The 11,872-nt window shown below is 35.9% G+C and overlaps 2 protein-coding genes across 2 annotated transcripts; both read right to left on the bottom strand.

The window, feature by feature from the left end:
* Positions 1–2,912: 2,912 nt before the first annotated feature.
* Positions 2,913–3,935, bottom strand: LOC112722857 (uncharacterized). Its single transcript, XM_025774037.2, has one exon. It carries the CDS (start codon positions 3,933–3,935, stop codon positions 2,913–2,915), a length of 1,023 nt encoding a protein of 340 aa, XP_025629822.2.
* Positions 3,936–8,412: 4,477 nt separating this feature from the next.
* Positions 8,413–9,081, bottom strand: LOC114924693 (uncharacterized). Its single transcript, XM_029289966.1, has one exon. It carries the CDS (start codon positions 9,079–9,081, stop codon positions 8,413–8,415), a length of 669 nt encoding a protein of 222 aa, XP_029145799.1.
* Positions 9,082–11,872: the final 2,791 nt, after the last annotated feature.

Genomic DNA, 11,872 nt, shown 5'->3' with positions numbered 1-11,872 from the left:
AACCAATTAGATTTAGCAAGTTTTATTATTTGAGGACTTAGAAGTTAGCATATAATAATAGTGACTTATTGGGTACTTCCTTCTAGTCACTAAGCAGTTTACTTACTGGCTTACGAAAAAGAATTCACAGCTTTTTGGATCCCTTAATTATGTATATCATATATCAGTCCTCCTTTTTTTGGAAGTTAAATAATAGAGTAATTACTTAACAATCTTAAAAACGAATATTTTAATCTAAAATAAATTAATATATAAATCAATCTCTAAGATTTTATTCCGGCAGATAAATCAGTTCTCAATTTATTTTTCAGTAGAATAAGTATTCAAATCAATTCCTAAAAATTTTAAAAGCAGACATTTTAGTTTCAAAAAAAAAAAATAATACAGATTAATCTCCAATGTTTTTCTATGTCAGACCTAATAGTCTTCGTCCATTTTACTTTTACTATATCTCAACCTTTATTATTATTAATTTAATTTTATGCATGTGAATGATGACACTAGTATATTAATACACTCTTTTCGTTAGAAAAAAATAAGGTGAATAATGATACTTTGAAATTCAAATTAAAATATTTTTCTTTTAATACAAACATGTTTTTTAAAATAAGACATCTTTTGATTATATTAAATACAAAATATCAAATGGTTTTAACTTTAAATTTCTTGTAAAATAATATCTAATAATTTAATTATTATTATTATTATTATTATTATTATTATTATTATTATTATTGTTGTTGTTGTTGTTGTTGAGTGAGTATATCTATATATATATATAAATTTAATGAATACATTTATTATTGTTTTTGCTAAAAAAAATAAGAAATTATGGTACAGTATTATTGTGTAATTAATAATAATAATAATAATAACTTTATTTTACTTTTTTTTTATGAAAAACTGATTTGTCTGTTGAAATAAAATTTTGGAGATTGATCTGTGTATTAATTTTTTTAGAGACTAAAATGTCTCATTTTAAAATTTTTAAAAAATAAACTGAAAACTGATTTGTCTGTCAAAATAAAATTTTAAAAATTAATTTTGTATATATATTTTTTAAAACTAAAATGTCTACTTTTAAAATCTTTGGAATTAATTTAGGTAATTACCATACAACTCATTGCACTGAAACGTCCAATTCATGGGGTTTCTCCTACCGTTTTATTGGGCTTTGGTTTTACGAAATAAAGATATCTAACGGACAAAAATTAATTAAGGTTGACATCCGGAAACATGAAAAACTCCCAAAAGCTCCGACCTTTCAAAATCTATTATTCTACGTAGATTTAAAATTCTTTTGGGTTGGTCGAGTAGAAATGTTTGGATTTGGACTTTGGAGTCAATACTTTTTATTAATATTAGTTATTATTTTAGGTTAATACTTTATTCATATTATTATGATTTAAGAATTAAAATTTAATATTTAAAGTTTAAGATTTAGAATTTAAGTAATATTATATTTTTTACTATGTATAAAAATATCTTTGTTGATGAAGTAGTAAAAAAAAAAATAGTCATACAGCATTGCTTTTATAAGAAACTGATTTGAAGCGGATCTGGCCCTTACGGCCCAGTCTCATTAAACTGGTAGCCTGAGAAGACTAACCTTTTGAAATTTGGAATGGATCCAAAAGCCCAAATCCATATCGGAAAACTGACAGTTTAGAGCATTTTGAGGCAACGGTCTGATCTAAGACCATTTTTATTAAGAGATGAAACAAATGAAATCTTATAAAATCCAATTGATGACATATGAATAGTGTTCTTAAAGGCAAAACTGTAATTTATGATGTAATCATAAAATGGAAAAGTACCCAGAAGTAGGTATGTTTTTCTGTATCCAAAATACATCACTCACATATTGAACTAACTTAAACGTGAGAGTCCTCTTACAACTACTTCACTCGCCTGATCGATTCAATCTAAAAATAATAACACATCTAGTCAGGAAGTAATTACCAAATTTGAACAGAAGCCTTGATTCTTTAATCAAACTTGGGGAAGACTATGATAGTATGATGCAAAGCTAAACTAGCTAGCTAGCTAGCAAAGTCTGATGACTTTACAGGAAGAAGGACAAAAGCAACCGCTATTAAATCGTTTTTAAGAGGTTGGTGTGTACATGAATGACATTACAGACTGCTTCAATTAAGAGCCTTCATTTCAACTACAAAGCAACTCAGCCATTTCGTACGTACTTCAAATATCTTAAATAACCACAAGCATCTCCTCCTTCCTCCTTGCTATCTTACTATCCACTTCAAATGTACAATCACAATTCACAAGCATTCCATGAGAAAATTATTATTATTATTCATAAAATAATCACAAACAAACACCACTTCGAATATACTCGTTTCTTTTGATTCTTTCAACTCCCAATACCCAAAAGCACATCCTCTATTCAGTTCTGAGTTCTGACGTACACTCAGAATGAAATATGACAGCATTAAAAATTAAAATAAAGGGTAGAAAACAGTGACCTAAGTCATAGACTCATAGCCTCACTTGCAGATATATATAGACTGAAGGAAAGTCAGAACACGATTTAATTTAGTTAATTAATTAAAATATACATACATTCCGTAGCTAGCCATGACAGTAACCCATCTATTCAAAATCCTAAAGTTCCAAGTCAGAACAGATACTTTTTTGAGTTACATCCAAAACACGGTGTGAGAAAAGGTAGACTTGTAGCTTTCTTTACAGCAATATATAGGAACAAAAATAAGATAATAATAATAAATAGTCAATTAGGAAATAAAATTTTATGGATGAACTATAAATGTAAAAATTATACCACGTGATACATTTATCCATAAAATTTTAATCCATATACACGTCTAGTAGGCAATTAGTTAAATTAAACTAGATAATTATAGACATTGGCTCAGCTAAAGATGAAATGACTAGTGAGAGGTTAGAAGGGTTTTCTTGAAGAGGCTGCGCAAATTGAAAAGCTTAGAACCAACATTACCACCGTCAGCACCGTTACTGTTACCGTTACCGTTACCGTTACTGGGACGAACAGTACTGTTAGAACCAACGGCACTGTTCATCACATCACTTCTGCAGCTCAAATGGGTTCGGTAACCAATGCATGTCGGAACATTTATGTTCAAAACTCTCGCTTTTCCACCTTCCCCGCCGGAAGACGAGACTTTACTCCGGCGACCCACCGTGGAGGTTTCTCTTTTGGACCACTTTTCGTGGTTGAGAAACAGTGGTTCTGTGTTCTTGGAAGTGGAGCCACCACGCCGGACCTGCCAAACGGGGCTGCTCCGCCCTAAATGGACCCCGCCCCGACCCGGGCTACTGGGCCACTTCCTGGACTTGGATTCTCCGGCGGAATTGCTCCGAGAACAAGGCGCGCTGTTCGTCTTGCGGGTCACCGGAGCTCCGGGAAAGAGCTTGGGCCGGGTCACTGCGTTCCCCGCTGACCTGCTTCTGGAGAATGGCCATATGTTGATATTCAGCTCCGCCGCTGAAGCCGTGGAGGCGCCGCCTTTCCTGTCTTTCTTCTTGGCTTTGTCTTTCTCATTATCGTTCTCTTGTGCACTGTTGTTGTTCTCCGAGTTCTTCTTTTCACTACTCTTCCTGAAAATGTCTCTCCAGCGCTTGGAAGAAGAGAGCGTGGCTGCGGCGGGTGAGGAGTCGGTTATGGAGGCAGATGGCTCAGGAGGTGGAGGCGGGTCCGGCTGTGATGAGGAAGTAGATGTTTGTTGCGTGTCGGTGTTAAGGATTTGGGTTTTCGAAGAGACAAGGTGGAGAGGAAGGAGGACGCCGTCGACAAAGAGTTCATCGGCGGACAGGATGTCGGGTTGGGGACAAGACGGGTTTCGGACCATCCAGAACTCAAACTCCGGCGACTTTGGCGGGCAATCATCAGAGGTTGTTGTTCTTGTTCGAGGTTGCGGGCTTTTGGTGTCCATGTTTGTTTGTTTGTTTGTTTTAAGAGACGCACAAGAAATTAAAAGATGAGATGAGAGGAAATGAGAGCGTGGAGTTGAAGGAGCAGACCAAATATTTAAAACAGCCACCCATACATACATACATTTTCAATATTGCCCCGCTCGGGTGGGACCTTTTTCCCCATGCAACCATCCTTATAGCAATACCATACAATACACTAAAAAACGTAACTGTACAAAATTTCTTATAATCTTTTAGTAGATAAGTCATCATATATATAGATATGAATTAAATTTAGCCATGCACGATTTTGTTTCTGTAGTTCAATATGTACCAAACTCACGAAAACAAAGATGCAAAAGGAATACCATGATGTACACAAAAATAATATATATAACTATTAGAATATATTTAGGATATTACATATTAATAAAATATTTAAATATATTTTAAATTAGTTTTATATTTAGAAAAAACAATTATTTATACTAAATGCTAACAAAATTATTTATGAAAATAAAAATGGTGAAAATGAAGGAAATGTATATAATTAGAATATATAACTATTAGAATATCTAGCGGTGTCCGCGGATCAGATCGGATTGGATATGGCCAAAAATTCGATCCGATCCGCACAATTTCCATCAGATTAGATCGGATATGATATCCGCATTTTTTAGTGCCGGATCCGATCCGATCCGATCCGCAAATGTGCGGATCGGATCAGATATCGGATATCGGATATATCCGCATAATTAAACATTCTCTTTTTAATCATATTTCAATGTAAAAAAATTCAATAAAAATATTTCTTTCATACTTTTCAACTTATTTATTCCTAAAATATTTTTAATCAAATTCTTTTTAAATAACAAAAATAAAATAATACAATATATGAATAATAATTACTAACTAAAATATACAAACAAGTAAATATAATACCAAATATATATATATATATATATATATATATATATATATATATTTTTTTTAATTATTATTGTGCGGATCTGCGGATCCGCGGATCGGATACGCGGATGTAGAGCAGATATCCGCGATCCGATCCGCAAAGGGTGCGGATCGGATCGGATCGGATCAATTTGCGGATCGGATCGTATCCGCAATTTTCGGATCGAATGCAAATATTTACCGCGGATCTGCGGATACGATCCGATCCATAGACACCCCTAAGAATATCTTTCGCAATTAATTTTTCAAAAAATTTAGGACCAATTTAACAATAATTTCACAAAAATAACCTTTAACAAAAATAAACAAAACACACTACAACAAATCCGACATTTTGCGGCGGTTTCTGGAGCCGTTTAGCGGCGGTTTTAGCTAACCGCGGGAATAATTGCCGCTAAACGTCTATCAATTTTGCGGCGGTTCTAAACCGCCGCCAAATTTTAATATTTCCGTTCATAGTTATTAGAATCGGACCGGACCATCCAGTGGTCCAACCGACTCAATCATTAAACCCGCGCTTCCACCAATAGACCCACAACGTGTGGATTAACAATGTCATGTTACCACCAAACCAAATGTCTCTTCAATGTATATAGCGCTAATAATTATATATATCATATGAACACATTTGATTGCCACACAATTTTTTGTTGTATACTTTATATCTTATCATAGTTATTATAGGCACCTTATATATTGGGTAAAATGCACAATTAAATCAAATGAAGGACCAAATTACACAATTCTACCAAATTGAAAAATATTACTAGGATCTTCCAAAAGCACATTCTTATCTAATTCGAATCAGTCTCATTCAAATTAGACAAACCAACACTAATTCGAATTAGTCCTATTCGAATTAGTAGTAATGCTTGTGATTCGAATTTGTCCTATTTGAATTATGCTTGCATGTAGTATTAGGGTAGTTCGAATCAGGGTGATTCGAATTATGCACGCTAGGACGTCCCTAGTAATTCGAATGGGTCTGCTTCGAATTAATTTTGGACTATAGTAGATCAAATTAATTTACATCTATTTATATATGATCCAAGCGTATATAAAGAGTACAATAAAGAGTACATTTAATAATATCCATAATGAATTCAATAAAGAGTACATTCAATCATAAATAAAAAAATAATAATTATAAATATTTTTTAGAAATTATTAAAAAACAAATATTTTCTAAAAATATTTATTAAGATTTAGAATTTAGTCTTTAATATTTAAAATTAGAGAAATATTTGCCAAAAACATTATATTTTGTTGGTCAGTTAGCATTTTTGAATCTATTAACCACAATAATATGCTGATAATTGATTGGTTTTCATATAATTTTTTTATTCTATTTAGTATTTAATTTTGATAAAACATTAATTAATTTTGAATTTAGTTATTATGAATTCTTATATCTAAGAATACAAGTTAAGATTGTTATTAAAAAAATTTAAAATTTTTTATTGTAATAAATGCTCAACAAATTATTAAAATAAACAAAACTAAAATTTAAAATTATAATTTTGGTAAAATTATAAAGTTTTGAATTTTTAATGACTTGTAGAAAATATTTTTAATTATTATTTTTAATATTTTATAGAAAATATTTATAATTATTATTTTTAGAAAATGTTTGATTTTTAATTAGTTCAGGGGCAATTTACTTGAATAAAATGAAATGGAAAATTGTTTACTCAAATACAACAATGGCAATACGTTTACTTGCGTGTCCTGATTCATTATTATATAAATCGTGGTAAGTTACCACGTTTTAGAATTTAAACATAAACCGTGGCAGGTAAGCATGGTTTATGAATGAGACAAAATGAACATAAATCGTAGTAAGTAACCACGGATTATGCATGAATAACATAGGTAGAAACCGTGCTAACTTCCCACGGTTTATAAGTAATCTGTGTGCTCATAAAACCTCCTAAGTTACCACGGTTTATGCTTGGAGGTGTATAAATACATAATCTGCGTTAAGTCATGACAGATTCATATGTGGTCAGCCAAAATTTTTGAGACTCTGAGACTTTGAGAGAGCATCTGGGGAAGTCTTTGGGGTGCTTTTCAGCCTTTGGGTGGTGGAGCCATGGAAGACGAAGCTCGCATGTACCGATTAAATGGCGTTGCGCACGTAGCTGGAAACATCGACCAAGAGGTTAGTTATACTACCTTGTTATTATTATTATTATTATTATTATTATTATTATTATTATTATTATTATTATTATTATTATTATTGTTACCGATTAAATGGCGTTGCGCACGTAGCTGGAAACATTGACCAAGAGGTTAGTTATACTACCTTATTATTATTATTGTTATCATTATTGTTGTTGTTGTTGTTGTTGTTAGAGAAAATAAGAAACCAATATGGGAAATAAAAAATGTCGTGTGTCAGTTATGGATAAAGAATATATATGCTCAAGTTGTATGTTTATACTAAATTTTTTAAATTAGATTTACTCTTATTAATATTTCAAGTATGATGAGGATTACATGATATATGTGAATCACTCTATTTTATGTTTTGATGTGTGGTAAATTAGTTTTGTCGTTAATGAACCATAAATTTTTTGGATTTCTTGAGTGTCGAAATAATTCCTTATCCACATGTTGAGCGTACTAGGGTTATTACCTGTGTTAGGAGACAACAGAATATGCCTCTACACGAATGAATTATACCGTATCTGGAGACCGCGGACTTGTATCACTTGGCTAGGCTGAACAGTCAGTGGTTTTGGGTTGATGAGCCTCTACTTAGCGCATTTGTTGAGAGGTGGCGCACTAATTTTCCTACCGCAGACGTCGGCATGGACATTGGGGATCATGTTAGTTAGTCAGAGTTCTTTATGGATATAGCAGACATGCTGAGGGACGACGATGCGACCCATTGTAGGCCACAGATGCCGGATGTTCAGTCCCAGTTTGCCAAGTACCAGCCACGGAGTCAGGATGTTCAGCCTCAGATGCCGGTGGATCTCAATGAGCCTGCAGCATCTCCATATGACCCATGGTTCACTTTGGGTGGGACTCCCCAGTCAGCATTCAGCGCCGTTCCGCCACATACATCCGCAGCAGAGCATGTTCAACGACCGACGAGGTTGCAGCGTCCTCCTAGATGTGGCACCGGATCTCACTTGCTGGGTGGTTTCGACCTTGATGACAATGACACCATCGATGATTCTGGTTAGGATTGTGTTGTTTTTACATATGGTAGAAATTATGTTTCATTATCTTCTGCGCAGCATGTTTAGGTTCTTATGTATGAGACTATTGTTATATAGTGGTAGACATGTATGTGTGATACATATGTTTTATGATATATGGTTATGACCCATTTATAACAACTATTTAGCTCTTTCATTAGTCGACCAATGTGTTTCAATTAAACATCTAAAATAAAATGAGTTAACATACAAACTTAACAACTAACATTAAACAACTTTAGCATTCCTAACACAAGGTACAGAACATCAACAAAAAAAAACCAGATAAAATCTAAGCATCCCCAGCAGCAGTATGTCATCGTTGGTCACAGTTCCTCCGCGTGTGACCAGGCTGACGGCAGAGTCCACAGCGCTTCGGGTGGTTTTCAGCATGCTGATCCATGCTACCGCAGAACCTGGTTGCCTTCAAACGTCCATCTCTTGCACGCCTCATGTTAGGATTGGGAATGACAGTCGGACTAGCATATGGGGGCCAGAGGCCTTCTGGGATAGGCAAAACAAACCCATGCTTGTACACGTTGAACACCTCACTCATACGATACACCTCAGGAACATATGACGCCCAATTCAAACGCGAGTGAGCGCAACATGCAATGGCGTGACAACATGGGTAATGCAGAGCCTGAAAGTAGCCACAGTCGCATGTGTGCTCCTTAAGAGAAACTCGATAGCTACCTAGCGAGAAGTTTCCAGTCGGTGTCGTTTCAGCCACCGTATACTCCGACTGGTGCCTGTCGTATAACGTGACGGTGAAGCACCTGGAGTTTCTCATGTTTTGCTCTATTGCTTTCACCAACGCCTGACAAAATTCATGCCCGGTCCCCAGTTGTGCCTCCGCCATCTGTCCGCAGACCACGAATAGCTCAGCAAGCCTCCCGTAAGTTGACTTAACCAATGAAGTGACCGGAAGGTTGCGAGTTCCCTTTAGGACATAATTCACACATTCACTAATGTTGGTTGTCATGTGCCCAAACCATCTCCCGCTATCCTGATGCTGGGTCTACTTGTCATATTCCATCCGATTTGCCCAATCACACATGGCTGGATTCTCAGTCCGCATAATGTCAAACCAGTAATAAAACTCTGCTTCAGTCTTTGTATAGGCAGCATTCACCAACATCCTCCTTGCGTCTTTCCCTTTGAAGCTTGGGCTAAAATTTGCCGCCACATGACGAATACAGAACGCTCGAAAAGCACATGGAGGCAGCCAACCATTCTCGGGGACCTCAAGGGCAGCCTTGATGCCATTATGCCTGTTCATATGCTATCGTAGGTTGGACAAGAAAAAGGACCATGACTCCGCATTTTCTCCCTCCACAAGGGTGAATGCTATCAGGAGGATGTTCGAGTTCCCATCCTGCGCTATCGCCAACAGCAACGTGCCTCCATACTTGCTATACAAGTGGGTACCGTCAATGCTCACGAGGGGCTTGCAACGTCGGAAGGCCTCAATGCATGGTGAAAATGTCCAGAAAAGATGATGAAAGTACACTGTAGACTCATCAACCTGATCCCCAACTCTAATAGGAGAGGTCTTCAACACTGTAACTGTCCCAGCCATGGTCGACTGGACCCCTAGCATCCAACGTGGCAACTTGGCATACGACTCTTCCCAATCTCCATATATTTGTGCTATTGCCTTCTGTTTTGCCATCCAAACTTTCCTGTAACTAGGCCTGAACCCATAATCGGCTTTCGTTGCTTGTTGCAAGACCTTTACCATTACCGCAGCATCCGCCCTAACCAACGGATAAATCCTCGCACAGATAACGTGGTAATCAAGCTGTCGGTGATCACTGGAAATGGAGGAGGCCAAGCAAATGTGCGGACTGTTGTACCTCCTGACCTCCCAAGTGCCCTTTCGTGCACGAAACGATATGCGAATCAACCAACTACAACCCTTGCCGAACCCCTTGCATTTCCCATGATACTTCAGATGATCCGACTCTAACACTCTGTACTCAACACCTCGATGGATGCTATAGTCCTTCACACTCAAAACAGCTTCATCTTTATTTTAGAATGATTGTCCAATCTGAAACTCTGTAGAAGAGCCCCCAATAGTAGCACCTCCGTCTGCCTGTTGCCCCAAAGCCTCCAAGTTTAGAGTGGAGAAGTGCGGAGGGTACTGCTGTGTGCCAGAACTTGAAGGGCCATGCTATGTATATGGATTGGCACCTGTATCATCATCGCTGTCCCCAATTATATCTACAGGCTCCTGGTCAGAGTCATCGTCCTGCATTGCATTCTTAACTCGATCAGGTTCCCTGAACCCTTGAACATCGTGAATAATGCCAACACTAGTATCCACCTCAAATGTCTGTTGCCGGACCCCACGATTCTCGAACGGTACGGAAGCAACCGCCTCCGTTCGATCTAAATCAGCCGCAAAGGAAGGGGATGCAACCTGCGGAACAGTTGGTGCGGCCGCAAGCATCGAACTAGATGCACCACCCACGGCAGTCGAGCTATGAACCGGAGATGATGCCCCAGAATTATCAACACCATCCTCCAACTTCACATACAGCTCGTGTATTCTGACCTCTGGAAAACTCCTAACACAACGAAACAGAACCTGAATATCTTCATCGGCAGCTATCACAAACGTATCATACTTAACACCGGTCGACACAACTGCGATGGAAATCTTGTAGAATAGGTCCTTCACCCACTTGCTCCCAAATACCCCAAGCTTCTGCAAGATGTTATTCTTTACATCTGACAAAGTGCTTGATGAACTAATAAATACACTCAACGGTTCTCTATCAGTAAACTTCACACTGTATTTTTTGCTTCTTTGAATTTTCCCAGAGCAATGTACTAAGACAAGAAAACTCTCTTCCTCACTTGCCATTGTAAAAATGATCCTCTTCAACAGCTTGAATCTCACTCATATATATAGAATTTTTCTCTTCTTAAACCGTGGCAAGTAACAAAGATTTTTGCATTTACAGATCCCTTCATAAACCGTGGCAAGTAACAAGATTTTATGATCAAAGTTCTCTCTTCATAATCCATGGTTACTTACCGCGATTTATGTTCATTTTGTCTCATTCATAAACTGTGCTTACCTGCCACGGTTTATGTTTAAATTCTAAAATATGGTAACTTACCATGGTTTACATAATAATGAATCAGGACACGCAAGTAAACGTATTACCATTGTTGTATTTGAGTAAACAATTTCCCATTTTATTTTATTCAAGTAAATTGCCCTTAGTTCAGAGTATGATTTTATTTTCTTCTTTTACATCCATGTTTGAATGCAAATTTAAATGCCAATAAAGTAAACAAAAAAAATCTTATTGGTAAATTTGTTCACATGAGTTAACATATATAGTTTATTTAACTTGTGATTTTTTTTTTACGTAAAACGAATGTAGAAAAAGTGTTACGAGTTTAAGTAACAATGATTTAAACATATATAGCTTAAGATAGTAGTGTTTACTTAACTAGATTATACCTACTTGATTATTACTAAAGAAAACATTACAATATGTGGTAATATGTATTTTGCGGTGGTTTAAACAAAACCACCGCAAAATGTAAAACAATAACTCACCGATGATACATATAGCGGCGGTTTTATAAAACCGCAGCAAAATTTCTGCCACTATCTGCCAAAATTGTTGTATTGACATAGTTGTCATGTATTATTATTAAATTAGTCCTAAATTTGTTAAAAATTTAACTATTAAAAATATATTTGATGCAAATTAAAATTTTTTAGAACAAAACTAAAACAAAATAAAATT

Source organism: Arachis hypogaea, chromosome 11 (assembly GCF_003086295.3).
Source record: "Arachis hypogaea cultivar Tifrunner chromosome 11, arahy.Tifrunner.gnm2.J5K5, whole genome shotgun sequence".
NCBI classification, from domain to species: Eukaryota; Viridiplantae; Streptophyta; class Magnoliopsida; order Fabales; family Fabaceae; genus Arachis; species Arachis hypogaea.
The sequence above is the reverse complement of the archived record's forward strand: the minus strand, read 5'-3'. Positions and strand labels throughout refer to the sequence as shown.